This window comes from Alnus glutinosa, chromosome 13 (genome assembly GCF_958979055.1).
Source record: "Alnus glutinosa chromosome 13, dhAlnGlut1.1, whole genome shotgun sequence".
In the NCBI taxonomy this organism is placed as follows: Eukaryota; Viridiplantae; Streptophyta; class Magnoliopsida; order Fagales; family Betulaceae; genus Alnus; species Alnus glutinosa.
Window position 1 is genome coordinate 24,187,159 of NC_084898.1, and position 24,175 is coordinate 24,211,333.

General features: G+C 37.0%; 1 protein-coding gene, 1 non-coding gene and 1 pseudogene across 2 annotated transcripts; 1 reads left to right on the top strand and 2 right to left on the bottom strand.

Moving 5' to 3' along the window:
* Positions 1-625: 625 nt before the first annotated feature.
* Positions 626-2,980, bottom strand: LOC133855083 (expansin-like B1). Its single transcript, XM_062291388.1, has 5 exons — positions 2,767-2,980; positions 2,556-2,662; positions 1,980-2,161; positions 1,145-1,277; positions 626-1,049 (listed from the first exon to the last, which is right to left on the bottom strand). The coding sequence occupies exons 1-5, from the start codon at positions 2,915-2,917 to the stop codon at positions 849-851; spliced, it is 774 nt and encodes a 257-aa protein (XP_062147372.1). The 5' UTR covers positions 2,918-2,980; the 3' UTR covers positions 626-848.
* Positions 2,981-6,519: 3,539 nt separating this feature from the next.
* On the top strand, positions 6,520-7,599 carry LOC133854003 (pentatricopeptide repeat-containing protein At2g20540-like; annotated as a pseudogene).
* A 16,365-nt stretch (positions 7,600-23,964) lies between these two features.
* On the bottom strand, positions 23,965-24,103 carry LOC133855100 (small nucleolar RNA Z247). Its single transcript, XR_009896938.1, has one exon. It is a non-coding gene; the product is annotated as a small nucleolar RNA Z247 (small nucleolar RNA).
* Between the last annotated feature and the right edge of the window lie 72 nt (positions 24,104-24,175).

Here is a 24,175-nt window from a genome sequence, read left to right on the forward strand (position 1 = left end):
CAATTTAATGATTTCAACACTAAGCTAAAAAACTGTCTTCCACCATTTCAGAAATTCAAACCCACATAACATTGTTCTCCTTTTCCCTCTCCTATCTTGAATAGGAAAAAAAAAAAAAAAACACCCTTACAACACTGAATATAATAATTTTAGCACTAGGTCAAGAATTTTTTTTTTCTTTTTAGTTATTTTTTAATTATTTGTTTTCTTGATTTTTACATTTAAGTTTTTAAAATTTTATTAGTTTTTTTTTAATAAGGTTAATGACTTGTGTCATGTCAAATTTTGATTGATTTGACGTGAAATTTCATTAATTTTCTTAACGACAAGTTGATAAAGGTATTGTTTGAATATATGTCCATAAGCAAATATGACCTGTTATTGAAAGTAAAATCAAATAAAAAAATAAAAAAAATAAAGTTATTAAAACACATGGGCAAAACGATATTTAATCTTTTAAATTATTTGTTCATCATGTTTTTGTCTGTCATGAATACTTGTGCAGCTGCCAACCGTCAGCAAGTATGTCCAAGAATGAAGAATAAAAAACAATGACGGCTGTAATTGAAGGAGGTCAAGTCAACCACCTTGAATTTTATTAGTCAACAATATAATGTATCAATATAATGATTACATTCAGAATTCTCCTAATTCTCTCATCTCCAAATAAATAATAAAACAATTAATATACTGCAGAACATATCGTATCAACTACATACGATATATAGAATACATTTGGAATTTATTTCAGAAATATATAACTCTCTCTCTCTCTCTCTCTCTCTATATATATATATATATATATGACAAAAGCATATATTGTGACATTTAAATTAATTTAAGGTTGTCTATATATTCACTTGTACTCCCGAGTCATATGTTTCTCCAGCTTTCCAGTCTTGGGATATGTTGTTGACAGGAACGACCCATGACTCGTCTTCCCCATCACTGAACAGCATTCTTATAGACAAAGGCCCGCTTGGGGGTGATGTAGTTGTCCATACTGCTCCATAGCTGCGATCCAATAGCTTGCACCCCAGGTTCTGGGTCTGCAAATATAAATTATATAAGATTTTTTTCTATTTTTTTTTTTATATATATATGAATTAAAATGTTAATTAAATGATTAAATACGACAAAATACCTCGCAGAGCTGGACGGCAGTAATATCTTTTTTGCCTTGCTGATACCAAATGACAAAAGCCAAATAATGAGGGTAGTTGCTGTTCTCATCTATCTTGAATGTTATATTTTTGTTTGGATAGTTGCATGAGACACTGTTTATAGAGAGAGAGAGAGAGTTAATTATTAAATGGTATATAAATATATCAAAAGAATATGTAATTAATTAAAAAAGTAAAACTTTCCTCTATCATGTTCAACAATCATCATTATTATTCTAGTAATTTTAATAGTGAAATTAACCACATTCTTTAAGGGAGATATATTTTAAGGTTTAAGAAAGATGAGCATCTTTTTTTCCCTTCTGCTTTTGATAATTAAACTGCAATAGGAAATTAAGCACTATACAGCTTGTTTCGCAAATGATTTGCCATCTTCTTGATTTGTTTTTTGGAATTTTATTTTTTTTCACTTTTTTATATCATATTAATCACTTTTTTTTATTATTATTATTCAAACAAAAATACCCACAGTAAAACAATATATATATTTTTCATACAAATTTTTTTTACTTTATATCAAATCATTCACTTTTTATCACTATTGAAAAACGAAACTTACCTCAAAAACCTTTACCAAATAATTATGTTTGTGATTTGAAAATGTTTGATTTAAATATAATAATTTGAAAATATAATTTTTTAAAATATAGTTAAACGTGCATTTTTAACATCGCAATTTAACTTTTATAACAGTGTGTTTTTTTTTTTTTTTTAAAAAAATATACCATTTTACTTGCTATTTAAAAACACAATATATATATATATATATATATATATATATATATATAATCTTACCGTCGGTACTCGATATCAACAACACCAAGATTAAGAAGAGAAGCAGCTGCATCAGTGGTTTGTGCCATCCGACCAAAGGCTCGTCTACTCAGAATAAAGTCAGTCCGATCACTTGAGCCTTGGTCGGTTATAACTACGGTTACTCCTTTGTCTGAGCAGTAGGCTGCGTTGGTGCACCTCACCTAGTCAAGTCAAAATTATAAAAATATAAAAAATGTTAGAAAAAAAGGTAATTTTTTTTTCCCCCTACTTTTAAGCTCACAAAAATTTGTGATATATTTTGTTAAAATATAAATTAAATGATAAAATTTACCTATTTTTATAAGTTTATATTTTTAAAATAAGTGACAATTTAACATGAAACATAGTATCATATATAGCAGACGTGATTGTAAAAGACTACTTTTGAGACCCATCTAATCAAATAAGAATTGAGATGTTCAACTACTTATCCAGTCAGGCATGTCCTATAAATGATTTTTCACAATCATCTGCTTGAATCATCTACATTTCGGACAAATAATTCCATGCGGTCCTAAAACTTAATTAATTTAGCATGTTTTTGATCAAATTCACCTGGTAGCATGCGCCACAGCCAACACCATTTCGGTAGAGGTCAGAAGCAGCTGATACGTCGCCACCATTAATTGTAGCTCCAAAGGAACCGAACCCACACGCGCCGGCTGTAGTTCAATCAAAAGGATAAACATATATATAAGAATGCATGCATGTTTAGTATATACAACTTGATCAAAATATTTTTCTTTTATGAAAGAAATTCTCTTACATTCTGTTCCTTGTAGGTCAGAATTTGGATAATAAGCTGCCCGAGAATGAACGAAAGGGTCGCTACTTGTTTGAGCCTCTGCCGGCGGCAGAGTTTGGATGAGAAGCAGAGTGGCAAAAAGGGACAGAAGAGAGTATAGAGAGGAAGCCATTAATGCCGGACAAAAAGAGCGAAGGAAATGAGAGCTAAAAAGAAAGACAAGGTGGTGGTGGTGGTGGTGCATGAAGTGATAGAGGTTTGTAGTATTTATAATCAGCCAAATGTGAAAAGTCCAACACCTTCAGCTTGGTAAACCTTATCAACCTTGACATTCTTTTCAGAAGTGCTTTAATTTGGTGGGATTCTGTTAAGATTGTTTCTCAGCTACCTCCTTAGACGACTTAGTATGTTACGTGTCTTAGAACGGTACTGTTTAGAAACTGCTTTCTGACCTTCCAAACTTTATTTGCACTTTCCTTGCCCTTGATGATTATTTTTTTATTTTAATTTATTTTCCAAAGTCATTTCTAAACTATAATCAAGTCGGAAACATTTTGTATTGGGTTCGAGTCGTGTTAAGATATGTATATAATTAAGATTATAAGTACAATTTGTGTTCGATCGTCAGGTTCGAGTCGTGTTAAGATATGTATATAATTAAGATTATAAGTACAATTTGTGTTCAATCGTCAGGTTCGGGTCATGTCAAAGTATGAATATAATTAAGATTATATAGACAAATTCTAACCTAACCTATTTAATTAAACATATCAAATAATTCAACCATAACCTGGCCTCTAATTTTGTTTTGAATTAGCAGGTCATGTAAAAAATTGTCTATCATTGTATCACGTGTTGGGTTCCGATCGTATTGAAACATGAGTATAAGACTATATGAGTCGGCCCTAATCCAACCAATTTAATTAAACATGCCAAATTCCTCAACCCTAGTCCTTTAATTTCATTTTGGGTTCTCGAGTCGTGTAAAAAATTGTCAATTCTAATTAAGATTATATATCTAGGTCAATCCAAATGCGACATATTTAATAAAACGGTTGGGTCAAACCTTTTAACCTTAACTTATTAATTTTATGTTGAATTCGTATCAAATTTACGGATGGTGTCAAAAATTGTCAGCCATAATTTTACCCAACCAAATTCGCTAATATTCTATTGTTCTCTTACCGGCAGTACTGCTGATTAATTAATTTAATTAATTATGACTTTTCTGTTCTCTTGGGTCTATAAATTCTTTAGTAGGTATCGTTGTTCACATCAAACGCACATTAGTTGTGGATAAGTATGTATAAGGTGGAAAACATTTGGAATCTCTGGAAAATTTGCCAACTTGTACATGCTGATCGATCGATGCTAGATAGTTATATCTGACCGACCATGACAGACGATTGACCCTGACTTGCGCAACAAGAAGTTTGAAACTAGGAGAGTACTTACTTTGAATGAGAAAATACAAAAAATAAAAAATGGTTTTGCTTGAGATGAAAGTGGGAAGTAGGAACGAGAGTTAGGTGCTGTTGCACTAGCTAATAGCTAGATAACCTTTAATTGTTAGGCATCTCTTCATGTTCCCACTGCTGCTAAAGATCACATTTAAGGCTTTGATCGATCTCTGTGTGGAATTAAGGTGCCATATACAAGGAAACAGCTAGCCATTAATGGAGCAAACTTTCTTTTTTCATTTCTAACGTAGAAAGTTGTAAACAACTTAAAAAGTAAAAACTAGAGGACCATAACACGGGCATGGAGGAGGTAGGTCACCTTTGAAGTGATTATCTTATGGATACTATGCATATAATATACATGCACTAGGTGATGCAGAACGAGACAAAGTGGTCTTATTAGTTAATTAGGTTATTTGTATTAGATTTGTATTTTATTTAGTTTTTAAGGAGTTAAGTTGTTACTTTATAATTCAATAATGGTTAATTGAACCAAAGTCAGTTAAATTATAGTTAAGATTTAATCATTACGTCTATTTAAATATATGAACTATTGTACTCTAATAATGGAGACAGAATTGAATAAGAATTATAATTTTCTAAACTAATTGCTTGAGTGAAATACTCTTTTCTTCCTTAGCTAGTGAGCCGTCAATCTTCTACATTTTTTTGTTATTGATCTAAAAAAGGACTATAGGGAAAAAAAAAAAAAAAATCATTTCTCTTTATTCAAGAACTCATCGATGAGTTCTTGCGAAGACGACTGGAACATTCGTCTTTCTTCAAGTTCCTTAATTAAAGACACGAGCCCTAAAGACTTTTTATTGGTGATTAATTTGTATTCATCCTCATGGTTTCACATTCTGAGGAAGTTTAGCTGATCAGCTGACTGGAATTTTGTTGATAGGCTCAATAGCACTACTGCGGATGCACAGTATGCCGACATTGACTGCCATCAGCCATGACCTGGAAACCATTATGGAGATTTAGACCCCACCATATATATGTTTACAGCTCTATTTCATTGGGAATAAAAGCACAAAACTTTGGATCATAAAGGTTCTAAATAAGGGATTTTTTTAAGTTCCTTTCAGGGACAAAATTTGTACGCGAGTGTTAGTGTTCCAGGGGACCCCTAGCTATAACTTTCTAAGACTTACACTATATATGTAGATATTCATGAAAATCTGATGCAAAAGCTAGCCATATATGTTTGGGCATAGAGGACAAAACATCTCTCTCTCTCGCTCAATCACTCGATTCACTCACACTCTGATCTGCCGTGTAGATTACTTTGTTCTTTGTCTGTCCTTGCTTCTTGCCTAACCAAAGAAGTCGTGCCAAGGCCTCATCATTTCAATTTCTCTCTCTTTCTGTGCCTGCGAGGCAATGAAACTACGCAAGAAGCGTCGGCAGATGGAAAAAGCAGATGAAAATGCCGATGTGCTTATTAATAATATTAGAATAATGTGAGATGAGCTGTGCTAATATATATATATATATATATATATATATATATATATATATAAGAGTTTATGGCAATCAAGTTGGCTTGAATTCTGTGGCAATGAAATAGGTGGTGTAATACTCTTTGCCTCTCTATGACTTTCTGGGGAAAGAAAAGAAGAAACATAGCAGCTGGTTGTTTACAAATTATTCTAGGTTTTGTTTGGTACAAGTTACTGTTATATGGAACTATATTAGGATTGCATTTACAAAAATTGGATGTTTTGTGAAGCAAGATAAGGGGTGGCAAAAATCACAATATTGCAAAAGCTTCAAGGTAGAGATCGATTTAATATTTGTAGGGTACCAAACCATAAGAAGACTTCAATTTTAGGGTTCAAATATTCTTTTCAACATATGTATATACGGTACAAGACTATCTTTGAACATTGAAGACAGATTATATTTGCGTAACAAAAGTTTTTTATTTTTTATGGTTAGAATATTAATTAAATGATTAAATTTATTATTTTTTATCTGTTCATGCCGTTAAGAAAAAAGTAATTCTAAATTAATATTCATCGCAAATCTCGCTCTCATAAATACCACTAGGCTGATGTGACAATATTCATCGACCATTTGATTTCTTTTTTTTCTTTTTTAATAAAAGTTGATCCAAAGATTAGTAGACACTGCTACATTAGCCCAATTGTACGAGAATGTAATAGGAGATGAGTACATAGCGCTGCCACTCTAATTAGAACATATAGAATTTAATTAACATAAATAGTATCGAAGCAGCGAAACCATATCTCTGTAATTCATGTCTCCCATTTTAGTTAAATTTTTTACACTTTAGGCCTCACTTATGTATGAGAGTGAGAGAGATGTTTTTAGTTGGAATTCTATGGTTGCGGGTTATGTGGGGATTGGGGATATGAAGGCAGCGAAAGGTTTGTTTGAAAGAATGACTTGTAGAGATGTTGTGTCGTGGAATTGTATGATTGATGGGTATGCTAGGATTGGAAATGTTTCTGTTGGCTCTTTGTGTACGGTGTAAGCATTACAGTGAATGTTTGACATTGTTTGATAGGATTATTGACGGAGGAGAGGGTAAGCCAAATGAGGCTACTCTTGTGAGTGTCCTGACTGCGTGTGCAAACTTGGGGAGGCTTGAAAGAGGCAGCTGGGTTCATTCTTATTTAAAAAATAATAGGATTAAATCAGATTTGTTACTTTCAACGGCTCTTTTGACAATGTATGCAAGTGTGGGGCTATGGATTTGGCTAGAGATGTTTTTGATGAGATGCCGAACAGAAGTGTTGTATCGTGGAATTCTATGATCATGGGATATGGTATGCAGGGGAATGCAGAAAAAGCCTTAGAAATGTTCGTGCAGATGGAGAAGAGAGGGCCAAAGCCAAATGATGCTACATTCACCTGTGTCTTGTCTGCATGTACCCATGCAGGAATGGTTTTGGAGGGTTGGTGGTGCTTTGATCTAATGTGTCGTGTTTACAAGATTGAACCAAAGGTGGAGCACTATGGTAGCATGGTTGATCTCCTTGCCCGGGCCGGTTTGATGAAAGATTCAGAGGAGATTATAAGTAAGATGCCTATGGAGTCGGCACCTGCCTTATGGGGAGCTCTACTTTCTGCATGTAGGACACACTCAAATTCAGAGCTCGGAGACATTGTGGCTAAACGGCTAATTGAGTTGGAACCTAGGGATATTGGGCCTTATGTGTTGTTGTCAAATATATATGCTGCAGAAGGGAAATGGGATGATGTAGAGTATGTGAGAAGGATGATGAAGGAAAGGGGGTTGCAGAAAGCATCTGGGTCTAGCCTGGTTCACCTAGGAGAGTTTGAATCTAAATCTTTTGTGGGGAATGGTTCAGTCCATCAGAGGAGCGTGGAGACATTAAGACGAGTTTATGGAGGTTAAGTACTCAATTGGACATGTACTTATGTTGTTATAGAACTGCTGACGAGGGAACGGTATAACCCTTCATAGAATGAAGACTCGGAAAGGAAGAGAGTATATCTGAGAAGGGAAATGGACCTATGGTAGTTGCAGAATATACACCGAGTACTTTTATCAGAAATTATGGCTTTATATAGATCATGGTTAAGTAATTACTATTTTCCTGTTGCATACTGTACGTCGGGTATGACTTTTATAATAAAGTAAAATCCATCGGCCCTTGATTTTCTCTTGTTGACAAATTTCTGCATGCCAAATTTGAGCTAAAAATATGTATACTTCTAAGAGAGAGCTCATGAGAGCTCAGATATATACAACACTCTCCATTGTGTAATTTGTGTTACGCGGCTAGAAAATTAGAAAGAGAGGGTCTCTAAACCTTGAGTGGGAGAGTGTATGAGATTTGGGTGTATTAAGACTTGGGATTTGAATGTTTCTCACCACCTATTGTACGTATTCCATTTTGTTAGTGGAATTTTTCTTGTTCATCTCCCCTGTGAACATAAGCATTTATGTCGAACCACGTAAATATTTAATTAGAGGAGATAGTGAAAGCTCAATAGTTGGCTGTTATAAACTAATGCTAGGAGCAATATGACTCTGAATTTGATTCATGTTTACAACAATGATTTGCCCCTCCAAGCATTAACCACAAGTGTAAACATGGCCAAATAAACATGTCATGGTCTTATATATTAAGATTAGGAACTTTACATGTTGTTTGAAAAGTACTTTGAAAAGAGTTTTTTGTTCTATGTTTTGAGAACTGTTTTCTAAAATGTGAGGTCACATATGAAAGTGTTGTCAATCGAACAGGTGCAGTCGCAAACAGATCCAATCACAAGGTGGTGGTCGCCAAAACAAGTCCGATGGCCATGCCATTGCCTCCATGATAGATCCAACGACCACCAGAGAATTTTGATGGCCACATGGTGGTCGCTAGACTAAGTCCAGTGGCCACTAGTTGTCGCCAAAATTGATCCAGCAGTCACGCAAAGATCGCCACCAGATTGTTTTGGTTATGCTGTGGCCACTAAACACATATATGATACTGGTTCTCTTTATTTTCTTTAAACTAATTACCAAACATGTTTTAATACTGGTTTTCAAACTAATTACCAAACATGTTTTCTTGAAAGTAATCAACAAAATATTTTCATTTTTTTTTTTTTTTTGAAAAATCTGTTTCCAAGAATATTTATAAAAATTATTTTTAACGAGGACTACATCTAAAACTAATTTGTTTGGATAATAATTTTTGAACCGTTGTCAAATTTTTTGATTCCGCTTGTTAATTCATTTTAGAGATGATAAGCATCAGAACTCTATATTAATAATTTCTAACTGAGACTCCATGCTTCTCTATTTTAGTGATTTTTTTTTTCTTTTAATTTTAATACCTGCTCTTCTGGTGCAATTTGGTTCATTTCATTCAGATGGTTCTATATTTTGTCTTCATCTACAACAGTTGTTTTCTGTGCCTGTGAATGTGTATACTCCAGCTTGACGTGGGTTGATTGCATATAGGATGCTGGTTCTTTCTTCCTCCTGTGGTCTTGTTTGGCCATTTCTTCTTATTTCCTCTGATGAGCAATTATCAAACTTTATGATTAATACAAAATGGATGCAAAAGCATAGCGAGTTAAAATTGTTGCAAAATTTTCAAAAATTTGAAAAGTTGAATGTTTTAATTGTCCAAACTTGTTTATCATTTGGAGACTTTTCAACTTTATAGTTGTTAAGTGAGAGAGACTTTACAAAATTCATGCTTTCTTTTGTGGAAGAATATCTGGTCAATTCATTTAACTTCATAGACAATTACTGAATTCCTTCTTTACCAAAATATCTGTGAAATAGGAACCATTGACTGATATAATGCTACAGCTCATTGCCATAGCTGTTGATAGATCATGTACACAAGACAATTGTCAATTGTTTGTTGTTTTTGTATGTGATTTGGGGATAAGTACTTTGTATACTTCATGGAACTGAAAGGATTCCATTTTAATTTGAGTAGTATCTGAATTTCTTGTGTAACTTGTTAACAAAATGTTGTCATTTTCTGGTTTGAATAAGTGTCCAACTTATGTGTTGGGTTCTATATCAATCATTAGATGGGGAGCCTTTACAGGTTTTGTTAGGGCGTTGACAATGATGCCCTGATTAAGAATGCCACTTTTAAAAAAAAAAAAAAAAAAAAAAAAAAAAAACGAAATTGTAGATAAATTTTTGGTCTTCTGTGTTAGGGCGAAGTTGCCTACCATTGTAGCATAAAATGTTGATTAGGAACCACCATCTAGTGGTTCCCTTTTCATGCATGAATTGAAGTACGCTGCAGATAGTTACTGGATGATCTGACCTCTTGATATGCTGCCTTTTCATATATTTTCAGAAACTTTAAGCACCATTTATATATATATATATATAATTATGTCACTTTGGTCGTACTTATGCCTTATTTCCTTCATTTTGTGGAACCAGCAAAAGTTGCCTCGCTGCACTTGCTCCTCTTCAAGCAGTGCTATTTGATGTAGAGGAACTTTATGTGATTCAGATCCACACCCTACTATGCCTTCCGTGAAATGCTTCAAGAGGTAAAGTTTCTTTCACTAGCTCGCCCGAAACAGTTATAGATTTTCTCAAAAAGATTGAGATCTCTGATTCAAGTTTTTACTCTCTATGTCACATTCTTTCACACACCAGGAATCAACTTTTATTTATCCAAAGAAGCTCATACTTCTGCATCCAAGGAAATTACATTCACCATGACAGTGCACACCCGCATAGTTCTAGTTTAACCAAAGAAAGAGCTCATAATTCTGTATGAACAGTAGTTATGGAGGATAAACAGACATTGTGGTAGTTTACAGATTGGATTTAATGGAGGGGTCCCAATTACTGAGGAATTCTTCGCTGAGAATATTGCTGGCAAGCATAACAATGATATTGCTGCGTTCCTCTTCCTTGATGATGTTCAACGGGGCTTAAAGTTCGCGGATGATAAGGAAGCCATGTACCGAAGGTACATATTTCTTCTCTAATTGGAAACCCTTTCAAGCGCCGATATAATTTCTTTGATGAAACAACACAGATTGGTCGCAGAACAATTGGAGCCTGTGAATGGGTCTATATAAAATGAAAAAATGGGCTGAAGATCGTGGAAGCAAAGTCTGCCTTCCTTAAAGGATTATGAAGATCTGAAATTGTGTGCAGCTTTAGAAGAGCTTGATAAGAAATGAGGTACTTCTACAGATGCAGTTTCAAACATTCATAGAAAATTCCTTGCTAAAACTCTTTTAAAATAAATTTGTTGGAGGTGAGCCTTTTGGTCCTTCACTTGTAGCTACTTGACCAACTATTGATATATTATTATTTAGTCAACAGTAAAATAGAAGTACATTTTCACCTTTTTTATATGTTTGGTAAAGATTGTTGAAGTAAATTTTTTTTAAGTAGTAAGAGCATTTTTAGCAGCTTCCCTTTCCTTCCCCTTCATTTTTCCTAAATGTAGGGAATAAAATTACTTTTTGCTTCCATATCAAAAAACACCCCACAACAACTTTCTTTCATTTTTCCCTATATCATTAAAATATTATTTTGTTACTTTTACTTTAATTAAAAATAAGAAAAGAAAGAGATAAAGTAAGAGAGAGATTATATTTTTAGAATAAACAATTGAATGTGAGGTAAACAGTGCTTCCCAATGCATTGGGAAGCACTGTTCACTTCCTAGGGAACATATAATTGTAGGGAAGCTGCTGTAGGATGGTTTTTTTGACTTTCTTAAAATTTTTCCTAAAATTTAGGGAACAGATTCCTTGTAGGGAAGCTGCTAGTAATGCTCTAAGAAGTGATTAATGTGATATAAAGTAAAAAGAACTTGTATGGAAAAGTAAAAAAGTTTTGTATTGTAATTTTTTTTTTTTAATTTGAATAGTAAAAAAAAAAAATATTGATGTGATATAAAAAGTAAAAAAAAGTTAAAATGTTTTGAAATTGATTTTTGTGAAAAAGTAAAAGTAAGAAATGGAGCGGAGATGTTGTTACCAAACAAGGCCTAAAATTTCACTATTAACTTTTCTTAATTGATGCCACGTATACAATGCAAAGGGCAAATAATATGATGAGATGCAGCTAATTAAGAAAAGTCATTATTTTATGGACAAGCATTCTCCATAAAAAGTTAAAAGTAGAATACAAAGCGACTAACATTGCACATACTCAATGATTCAAATATATTAACAAAGAAAAATGTGAATGAAATTATCATAGGAGTCTCCTGTGACCCAATAGCATTTCAGAGCACGCATATAACATCTATAGGATTTAAGAACCCACAATCTATAGCATTTTGGAACAATGTAAATTTCTTAACCTACAAAGCCACTACCAAACTCAAAGCCCTTTGTTACAGGTGCCAAACTCAATTTAATGATTTCAGCACTAAGTCAAGAAACTACCCTCCACCATTTCAGAAATTCAAACCCACAAAACATTATTCTCCTTTTCCCTCTCTCATCTTGAATAGGAAACAAAAAAAAAAAAAAAAAAGCCCACACAACACTGAATATAATAATTTCAGCACTAAGTCAATAAATTATTATTTTTTAATTATTTTTTTTCTTGATTTTTACAATTAAGTTTTTAAAATTTTATTAGTTTTTTTTTAATAAGGTTAATGACATTTGTCGTGTCAAATTTTAATTGGTTTGACATGGAATTCTATTAATTTTTTTGACGGCAGATTGACAAAGATATTGTTTGGATATATGCCCATAAACAAGATATCACCTATTATGAAAGTAAAACTAAAAAGAAAAAAAATAAAGTTATTATTTGTTCATCATGTTTTTGTCTGTCATGAATACTTGTGCAGCTGCCAACCGTCTGCAAGTATAATGTCCGAGAATGAAGAATAAAAAACAAACACCTCCTTATTTTGAGAAAAGTATAAAAGAAGGAATTAAAAAAAAAAAGGGGAAAATTACAGTTTAGCCCCCCATTACCACCCGTTTTGCAGATAGTCTCATAAACTACCAACACTCCGACTCCGGACCCCCAAACTGCCATTGACTCCAAAAATGGCCACTCCGTTAGCTCTTCTCGTCAAATAGATGGAAAACACATCACGTGCATAGCACATGATATTTTAGGACTCAAACTACAGAAAATGCCCCTGTCCTCAGAGTTTGAATTACGAAATTACCCTTCTAAAGAAAACAAGCGCTTACCCTTGTACTGAGTGGTATTTGGTAAAATGTTTTTACAAAAATGCCATTCAGGTAAATAGATGGCCATATCGTTTTTAACCTAGAACCATTTTACACCTAGAAGTTTTCGGAGCTGCTGTTGGAGTGTGGGTGTTTAGGGTTCAGCCGAAAATCTTCACCGGAAGGTGTTCACCGGAATGTGGGTACTGTTGTGCTAGCCGAAATCGTCTCCGGTAAAACCCCAAAATAGTGGACATGACGTGCAGTGATTTTAGCCCTCTTTCGTGAAAAAACGCTCTGAAAATCTTCACCGGAGTGTGGGTGTTGTTGTGCTAGCCGAAAATCGTGTACTTGTTGTGGTGTGATTTTTGCCCTCTTTCATGAAATACCCAAAATCGTGTGGGTTGCGTCACCTCGCCGAAGTTGAATTGCTTTGCCGGAGCTGCCTTGCGTCGCCTTGCCGAAGTAAGTTCCCCTACTTTGCTGGATTTTCGTTGCAGTGCTTGGTTGGAGAAGAAGGTGGTTTTTCGGTCACCAAAGATAACAATGACCGATTCTTATATAATGTCCAATATATTGGGTTTTGATTTATTTATTTATTTATTTTTTTGTTGTTTTTTATGATTTGTATCGGCATGTTGGCCTACCCGACAACTCCTTTTTGGAGTAGGGACAGATTCCTTATGTTATGCATGTAAAAACCTGTTGGGTGTTGAGACATTGTTTAATCTGTTATTTCGGGTAGAGACAGATTCCATTTGTCTGGTGCTTTGTTTGATTTGTGGTAAGCATTGTGAGTAAAATAATGTTGGAAAATTTGTGTTGGGTGGTCCCCTAACCGAGTGAGTGTGCATTTCATGTGGTCCACTAATAATTGAATATCTATTGAATTGTGTGTGGTCCTACTCTGGCAGTGCACTTTTAAATTTGCCAAAGAAAATATGAGGGCCATGGTGAGTCATTGTGCATATTAATAATGCACACCATGCATGCAGTCGTCCGATATGTAAATATCAGTGCCTAAATATCAGTTTTTTACTTATATATTTGCCTAATGCTAAATTTTAGATTTGCCTAATGCTAATTTATTTATTATGTTTTGTTGTGAAGATGGCTGTACGAGAATTTGTTTTCGAAGTGCATTTTGGTGGTCATGTAGATAGGCGGCTTATGAATTTATATGTTGGAAGTTGTTACGGAGGATAAGATGTCATATTCAATGGTTGAAAATATTGCTAAAACTTATGGATATAAATCAAGGGATTTAATGTACCACTTATTGTCGGGTAGTACTATTCGAAATGGTTTGACATTAATTACATCAAACCATGATGTAATTGAAATGGTTAAACTCCACCAAGGCCTGCTAATTGTGGAGTTATACATTGTTTCATTTGATGAGCCTGTACCCGACAATGAGTATGAATACAATGATGATGATGGTGGGTATTCTAGGATTGAGAGAGATGACCCGTATTGGGATGAGGTATATGAACCGGATCTTTTTGTTGAAGATAATGATATTCCTGAGACTTCCATGAGAGGTGGCATAGGAGCTGGTCAACATGTTAGTGGGGGGGGGGGGCATGAGAGAGGGTGAAGATGTCCGAGGGGAGGGCAGTGTAGACAATAAGGATGGTGAAGAGGGTGAGGAGAGTGAAGAGAGCGAGGAGAGTGAAAATGGTGTTGAGGATGATGACGACGACGATGACGCCAACTTAGACATGGCACGCAGTGATATTCTAATATCTCCTCCCAACAGTGATGAGGAGGAAGAAGTAGCACCTCAGAGTAAGTATGTTACAAAATCATTTGAGTTCCAGATGGCTGACTTGGGGCACCCAGAGTTCGTAGTGGGTCAGAAATTCTCATCTATTAAATTTTTAGAACGGCTGTTAGAGAATGTAATTTAAATATGGGAAGGATATTAAATTCAAAAAGAATTACCTCGCGAAGTGTATAGTTTGTATGTAGGGATCCAAAATGCAAGTATAGGTTGTATGGTCGTAAATGTAAGGAGGAAGAATCGTTTAAAATATGATCATTCTAGCCTAAACACACTTGCCGAAGAAATCATAAGAATTCGATTGTAAAATCGTCATGGATTGCAGATAAACTAATCGACAAGTTTAGGGCACAACCTAACATGCCTGCAAAGGCAATCCTAGGGGAGGTGAAGGATCGTTGGGGGTTGGATGTAAAAAAAAACAGGTTGTATAGAGCGAGAGTACTTGCGAAAGAGAAGATTCGTGGGAAAGTGAATCTTCAATACCAGAAGCTTTGGAATTACTGTGAAACAATAAGGAGAACCAACATTGGTAGTTGTATAATGATGAAGTTGGAGAGACCTATACCTGATCTACCTGCAAAATTCCAGATATTGTATTTCTCATTGTCTGCCATGAAAAGCGGTTTTATGTCTGGTTGTCGGCCAATCATTGGATTAGATGGATGTTTCCTAAAGAGTCTGTACAAGGGGCAACTGTTGACTGCAGTTTCGAGGGATGCCAACAATCAGATGTATCCAGTGGCCTTCACAGTTGTAGAAGCTGAGGTAAAAGACAGTTGGACTTGGTTTCTATAGGCTTTGTTATCGGACCTTGGCAATGGTCCTGTAGAAGGATGGACGTTCATTTCTGATCGTCAGAAGGTCTTCAATTACTTTTTCATTCATTAATTGGTTTACTGTGAATGTTTGACATTTTAATTTCATTCTATGTAGGGTCTAGTTTCGAGTTTGGATTTGGTTGCTCCTGGTGCTGAACATCGGATTTGCATAAGACATTTGTACGCAAACTACGGAGACTCAGGACATCGTGGTTTGGTGTTGAAGGACAACCTATGGGGCGCGGCTACAGCCTACACTGAGGCTGATTTTTTGAGGGAAATGGATGAATTAAAGGGGATAAGCCCGGATGCGTACGATTACTTGTTGAAGATAGACCCAAGTACGTGGTCTAGAACTTGGTTTAGCACATTCCCCAAATGTGATTTGATTGTGAACAATCTATCAAAGTGCTTCAATGCCTGGATTTTGAAGTCGCGTGATTTGCCTATCATATCGATGATGGAGATGTTGAGGAAGAAATTGATGAAAAGATACCTGAAGAAGAGAGAAGGCATCAGTACCATGGACAGTAGGATTTGTCCAAAAATAAGGGCATGGTTAGATGAATGCGGGCAGGATGTTGGTCATTGCTACTGCACATACGCTGGGGATGGATTGTTTGAAGTCACACACAAGGAGAAACAATATGTGGTGAACCTAGTGAGGAGAACATGTGGCTGTAGACAATGGGACATGACAGATATCCCATGTGCACATGCAATCTATGCAATTTGGAGTGATAATGCTGACCCTCTTGATTATATTGATAATTGGTATACTGTGGATATGCTTAAGAAGGCATATAATGATATTGTTTATCCAATGCCTGGAGAAGATCACTGGACAAAGACAAATGGGGAGCATGTAGACCCACCAATGGCTAGAATACAACCCGGGAGGCCGATAAAAGTAAGGACAAGGGGACCAGACGAGCTTAAAAATCAGTATAGGATAAGGAAGGGTGGAGTTACTATGAGATGCTCTAGATGCAAGGGGTTGGACATAATGCAAGGACATGTCCTCGGATAAGAAGATAAGCACTGAACTACAGAGGAGAGGGCAGGAGTGCGCCTCAGATGAAATTATATCATATTTGATTTCTATTTTTTTACTACTTTTTCAGTTTTGTAGGCTGCTTAAAAATATATTACCCCCTTGAAATTTTTATTGTGATAGGCACAAGTTGATGATGATGGTCAAACATCTGATCTCTAGTTTACAATTGACGCTGAACCGGTGAGTTTCAAAACACACAGTTTGACCCACCATTTACATTGCACTTTACACTAATATTGAAAACATGTGCACGTTTTGCAGCTATCAATTCCCCATAATGTCCCACATATTACTGTTGCTTCATCTAGAGGTAGGGGTTAGAGTAGAGGTAGGGGTAAGGGTAGGGGTCAACCTACCCCACAAAGGATGCCATCTGCACGAACAAAAAGTCAGTATGAGTCACAGAATCAGACTCGAACCAATATCATTGTGAGCACTCATCTACACTCCTCTCTTATGTGTAGATTTCTAATTATTTCTTATTCAAAATACTGATTTTGTTTTGAAATAAATTACAGCCTGAAGGTAATGTGAACAAAGTAAGATGGTATGGACCCCAAACGATCGGTCAGCCTTGGTTACAGCCTCATACTCAAACAAATGTGATTGTAAGCACTCAAAAACATGCATCTCTTACAATTACATTTTTATTTATTTTTAGATGCTTTTTGTAATATTGGCCTACACCAATTAATGTGTCTTTATAGTCACAAGGTATCGTCAATACCGTAAAGTGGTATGGACCTCAACAACCAAGATGTCAGTCACAGCCTCAGTCTTAAACCAATTCTTTTGTAAGCACTCATCTTTTAACTCAACCTGCTTTTATTTCAGTTTGTTACTGCATTTTAGATTATATAAATCAGTACCCTAATTAATGGTATAAATTATAGTCTCAATGTATTGTTAATACAGTAAGACTATATGGACCTCCGCAGACAAGGAGCCAATATCAGTCACAGCCTCATCCTCATAATAATGCTATTGTGAGCACTCAAACTCCCCATGATATGTGTTGGATTTTGATTTATTTTTTACTCATTATGAGCACTGATTTCCTTTTGAATTTATAGTTCCAGGGTACTGTCAATACAGTACAACTGTATGGACCTCCTCAGACAACAGGACATTCACAGCCACCTGGCTCTTCACAGCCACATGGCTCTTCTCAAACATTAGGTTGTTCTCAAGCATCAGGTTCTTCTCAGTCTAATATGCTTTCATCAAGGCCGGTGACCAGATCTAGAAATATTGTTCCAACAGTAGAGAAAGCAATGGAAGTGATTGATGCTAAGACGAACAAGAGAAAGAGGCCAGATTGGAAGTGATTAAGCATCAATGTTGTCTTATTTTTAACTTATGTGGTGTTACATATGCAACTGTTAACTTATATGGAACAGTTTGTTGGGTTACAGTGTGATTTGTATGTTGTTGGATGACACAACATATTTTTTTGTGTAAGTATGTTTTGGATATATTTTGCTGACAAACAACTATTTTGGGGATTGTAAGTGGAATAGCTATGGTGTAGTATAAGTATGTTTTGGATATGTTTTGCTGACAAACAACTACTTTGAGGATTGCAAGTGGAATTGCTATGGTGTAGTGTAAGTATGTTTTGGATATGTTTTGCTGACAAACAACTATTTTGAGGATTGCAAGTGGAATGGCTATGGTATTTGATGTCAACTATTTTTAGTATTTGAATTGTTTGAGTTTGTGTTTGTGTTTGAATTGTAAATTTTCTATATCCCTTACAAGTCCATATTAAAAATCACACTAAAATTTGCATAACTCTCAATTACAAGTTTGACCATCTTTAAAATCACACTAATGTCTACAACAAAATTACAAAACATCAAATTCAACCACTTTCAGTTTAACATCAAGTAAGTGCCTCTAGGTTGGCCATAGCCACTAAGGTAAAAAAAACTACAAGCAAAATGACTACTACTATTGAAGCCCGAAACGTCTTCCTATTAGATTGATGCAGCTCCAACTCCCGCTTTAATCTAACATATTGATCATTACATTTTGTTTCAATCAACTACCCAATTCTATCAATATTTGCTTGGTGTCTATCCTCCGTGCGTTTGAAATGTTCCATTACTTTCACCTCATATGGCGACATCTCGTTATTAGCCCATGCAAAAAAATCACAATCATCATCTCTCTACATGAAAAAGGCAAAAATGATTGAGCATACGACAAGGAACAAAGTGTAACACAATCTTAGTTTCAGAAATTACCTTGTACTTTTCACACCCATACCACTTCCTAGCGCTATTAGATATAGTCAAAGCGTACCTTACACGTGCAGGTACTCCACAATAACATAACGGATGTACAGTTGCTGCATCACTATTTGTCGACATTTAGTCGTGCCTACGCAAAAGACATTTTGTACCTCATAAAATATCATCCAACCAACCAACTAACAAAAGCAAAAATCTCATTTTGTACCTCATCCAACCAATCACATAACATTTTGTACCTCATAACTAATCATCCAACCAACCAAGCATGTCAAACAAGCAAGCATCTCATAACATAATTATATATTTTGATCTAATCATAATTATCTATCTTCAATGGTATTGAAAACAATGATCAAAGTGATTCCAATAAACCTTATTCCAAGAAACCTTGATGACCACACCAATTGATCCACTGTGAAACATATGTGATAGATATTTCCTTAACATAATTCATGATGATTAGTTGTGGATTGTAATGCTCTAACAAAATTGACATTTGAGAATACATGTACTCACTATCAAACCTGGAAATTAACCAGCATCAATAAGACCCGATTTGTACAATGGAACAAACAAAAAAAAAAATTATTTGAAATAGATTGCCACCCTATCAACAATAACGACCTGGAGCCTATGACAATCAGTCCAATAAGTAAAAATCAACCATAGATGTGTTCAAAACCCTAAAAACAAAAACCACATTAATGTATGAAAAAACTGGTATAAAGCTGCAATAGGACAACGGCGGCAACTTACAATTGTGGCACCGGTGTCAATGCAGCTAGGTGTTGGGGAAATTTTCAGAGTTGAAAAATGGCCGAATGACTTCGGGTCCTCAAAGCCGGAGCTGTTGATGGTTGGGCATAAAACGTTTTGGGTCGGCGACGTCGAATTTTTTTTTTTCCTCTCCAACAATGCAACGTCAAATCTCTCCCTAGCTTCCGACCGTGACCTGCGTAGAAGGTATACCGGGTAAGAAAGTAAACAAGAAATGTCGAGCGATTTAAGTTTGGATTCAAACTCTGAGGACAGGGGCATTTTTGGTGGTTTGAGTCCTAAAATATCATGTGTCGTGCACGTGATGTGTTTTCCATCCATTTTGACGGGAAGAGCTAACAGAGTGGCCATTTTTGGAGTCAATGGTAGTTTGAGGGGCCGGAGTCGGAATGTTGCCAATTTAGGGAGCTATCCGTAAAACGAGTGATAATTTAGAAGGTTAAATTGTAATTTTCTCTAAAAACAATGACGGCTGTAATTGAAGGAGGTCAAGTCGATCACCTTGAATTTTATTAGTTACAAGGTCAGAGAATGTTTATGCTGCAATGTTGTATTTCCATTGATATTCACCAGTAAATATATACATGATTTACAGAGGACCGTTGCAAATGTAATCCCATAGATTAGGGACGAATTGATTACAGAATATTACAGAGTATTTGAAAAATATTACAGCCTACACTCTGGCATTCCTTTTTGGTTCAGCTTGATCTTCGGAGGTTGCCTTAGTATTTGAAATAGGTGCTGTGCGAGTCTTATGGTGCAGATACTTGCCTTGTTGAGTGATATGCTTGCTGTCATGAGTTGGTGTCGTGGTAGTGTGGGTTAAGGACAGCGAGCTATGTGAAGTGATATCCTCCAATGTCTTAATATGCCCCCTCAATTGAAGCGGAATTTCCATGATGCTGAGATTGGCACGTAGAGTAGTGAACCGTGTAGAAACAAGGGGCTTGGTGAAAATGTCAGCCTTCTGATCTTTTGTTGAAATGAACCGAACCACGATGTTTTTAGAAGCCACCTTATCACGCACAAAATGAAAATCTATCTCGATATGTTTTGTGCGTGCATGAAAGAGGGGATTAGCCGTAAGGTAAGTGGCACCAAGATTATCACACCAGAGAGTAGGGGGAGAGTGAAGAAAGACACCAAGTTCCTTGAGAAGAGATTGGAGCCATTGAAGTTCAGCAGTGGCATTGGCTAAGGAGCGATATTCAGCCTCTGTGCTTGAGCGAGAAACAGTGGCCTGTTTCCGAGAGCTCCATGAGATGAGGTTGTGGCCTAGGAAGATGCAGTAGCCACCTGTGGATCGGCGGTCATCGGGACAGCCGGCCCAATCGGCATCGGAGAAAGCATGAAGTTGTGTAGCAGATTGTCGACGAAGGAAGAGACCATGAAAGAGTGTATGTTTCAAGTATCGTAAGATACGTTTGACAGCAGTCCAGTGAGGTATAGTTGGACGTTGTAGGAACTGGCACACTTTATTGACCGCAAACGAGATATCCGACCGAGTGAGGGAAAGGTACTGAAGGGAACCGACAATGCTCCTATAAAGTGATGGATCATCAAAGGCTTCACCATCAAATCTGGACAAAGTATGAGAGGAAGACATGGGAGAAGTCACAGGCTTGGCAGATAGCATATTGGATTTCTGAAGAAGGTCCAAAATATATTTTCGTTGGGACAGGAAGATACCACGAGAGTCATGAAAAACTTCCACACCCAAGAAGTAATGAAGACTGCCGAGGTCTTTGAGGGGGAAGTCTCCTTGAAGTTTAGAGATGAGACTATCAATGAGATCGGAGCATGGGCTTGTGACTATAATATCATCCACATAGATGAGGATGAATATCTTGGTAGAGCCTTCACCGAAAATAAACAGAGAGGTGTCTGAACGTGAGCCTGTAAAACCAAGTTCAAGTAACCGATTGCTGAGGCGGGAAAACCATGCCCGCGGGGCCTGCTTCAAACCATAGAGAGACTTTTTGAGGTGGCATACATGATCTGGAAAAGATGGATGAATAAATCCTGGAGGCTGAAGCATAAAAACATCTTCCTGCAAGAGACCATGTAAGAAAGCATTTGCAACATCTAATTGTTTAATGTACCAGTTGGAGGAGACTGCAAGCGAGAGAACTGTCCGAATGGTTGTTGGTTTAACCACAGGACTAAATGTATCTCCATAGTCAAGACCGGGTTGCTGATGTAGCCACCAAGCGGGCTTTGTAGCGGTCAATGGAACCATCTGATTTATGTTTGAGCTTGTACACCCATTTGCACCCAACAATGTTCATGTGAGGTATGCGTGGAACAAGTGTCCAGGTTCCATTTTGCATAAGAGCATGAAATTCGGAGTCCATAGCTGCCCTCCATTCTGCTGATTGGTTTGCTGAGGTAAAAGAGGTAGGTTCTGCTGTAGGGGAGGTCTTCAAAGTAAGGTGAGCCTTGGGTGGGGGGTAGGGAATAGTGCCATCTGTGAAATCACGGGGCTTGTGGATATTATTCTTTGATCGTGTTTGCATGGGGTGACTAACAGGTGGTGGAGGACAAGGAGAAGTAGTAAGGGGAGCAGACTGTTGACACGGGTCTGTGGAGGACATATGGGGCGCGGTAGGACAGGGTGCATGGGCTGGACACGGGTCTGTAGGTGTGGTGGGTGGCAACGTGGGAGTGGGTGCATGGGCAGATGGAGAGAGAATTTGTGGAGATGAAGGACAGGTGGAGGAAGAAGCCGGGACAGGTGGGAGAAGTGGGAGAGATGAGGGTAAAGTGACGGAATGAGTTAAGGGAGGTGATTCGGACTTGGAGAGGTGTTGAAAAGGGAATGATGTTTCATCAAAGATAACATTTCGAGAGATATAAATTTTGCCTGAAGGAATATGCAGACAACGATATCCTTTGTGATTGAAGCTATATCCTAAGAAGACACACAGTTGAGAGCGAAAAGCAAGTTTATGCTTATTGTAGGGTCGTAGGTGAGGCCAACAGGCACACCCAAACACCTTGAAAGAATTGTAGTCAGGGATGTTGTGGAATAGGAGTTCAAATGGTGACTTGTTGTTAGTGACAGGTGAGGGAATTCTATTGATTAGGAAAGAGGCAGTGAGAAAAGCTTCATCCCAGTATTTGAGAGGCATGGAGGCAGATGCAAGTAAGGAGAGACCAGTTTCGACAATGTGTCGGTGCCTGCGTTCAACGAAACCTTGCTGTTGGTGAGTATGAGGACATGAGATGCGGTACGAAATCCCCTGTTTAGAGAGGATTGGATTTAGAGACCTGAATTCTCCCCCCCAATCAGATTGAATAGACTTAATTTTTCGACCAAACAATTTTTCCACGTGAGTTTGAAAGTGAAGAAAGGTGGATGCTACTGCAGATTTTGTTGCAAGTGGAAATAACCAAATAAATTTGCTAAAATCATCAACAAAGCAAACATAGTACCGATAGCCATTACTAGAATAAAAGGGGGAAGGTCCCCATACATCAGTAAAGATTAATTCCAAAGGGAATTGTGAAACAGAAGGAGAAAATGGAAAAGGGAGCTCATGGCTTTTGCCCAAGCGACATGCAGGGCAAACACCAGAATTTTTATTTTTGACCACAGCAAGGTGATGATCACGAACAACTCGACTAACAATGCGAAGGGAAGGATGACCGAGTCTGCAATGCCATCGGTCGAGAGAAGCACGTTCACCCAAGAAGGCTGACAGAGGAGGAGGAGGACTGTTGGGGAACGTATAGAGTCCATCTTTACTCAAGCCGCGAAGAAGGGTATTGCCCGTGAGTCGATCCTTTATACAAAAATAAGATGGGTGAAATTCAAAATAAACGTTATTATCACGTGTAAATTGAGAGACAGAGAGCAGATTTTTTTTGATATGTGGCACATGTAGAAGATTATGAAGTAAAAATGTAGCATTTGGGTAAGTGAGTTGAGAAGAGCCAGTATGGGATATGGGCAAACCTTGGCCATTGCCTATGTGAAGTTGGTCAGTACCTAGGTAGGTATCAGATTGCAAGTTGAGGTTGGCTAGATCAGCAGTCACATGGTTGGTAGCGCCAGTGTCGGGGTACCAATTGACATCATTGTTGGTGTAAGAGGAGGAAGCTGCAAAAGCCTGCATATTCTGTGAATTCTCTTGTTGAAAAGAGTAATCAAATCTGTGGTGGCAAGTGAGGGCAGTGTGGCCTGTTTTGTTGCACACTTGGCAGATTGGTCGACTAGAAGGACAATTTGAGGAATGAAAGGAGCCCCTGCCACAAGAGGGGCGTCCACGAGAGCTGCCTCGAGAGGAACCATGATGATGGGAAGAGCCTCGATACTGTCCCTTATTTTTGGTAGGGAGTTGTCGGGTAGAAGCCATGTTGGCTGAAGGAAACAGTGGCTCAGCAGGGGAAGCCTCATTATGTTCAAGACGCATCTCGTGCGTGAGAAGATGAGAGTAGAGTTCCTCCATTGTCATAGGGTCGACCCTGGTAGTGACAGATGTCACAAAAGGATCAAATTCAGATCCTAACCCTGCAAGAAGAAAGGAAATTAGTTCAAAATCATTGAGGGGTTGGCCGGCTGCAGCAAGGGTGTCCGCAAGTCCTTTGAATTTCTGGAAATATTCCGAGATGGAGGAGCCTCC

Bases quoted from the DNA above. Each gene is read 5' to 3' on its own strand.
- LOC133855083 (XM_062291388.1), bottom strand. From the start codon at position 2,917: ATGGCTTCCTCTCTATACTCTCTTCTGTCCCTTTTTGCCACTCTGCTT. The intron at 2,162-2,555 runs GTGAATTTGATC...TGACTTGACTAG, and splicing joins GCTGTGGCGCATGCTACCAG to GTGAGGTGCACCAACGCAGC. The intron at 1,050-1,144 runs GTATTTTGTCGT...TTATATTTGCAG, and splicing joins CTGCCGTCCAGCTCTGCGAG to ACCCAGAACCTGGGGTGCAA.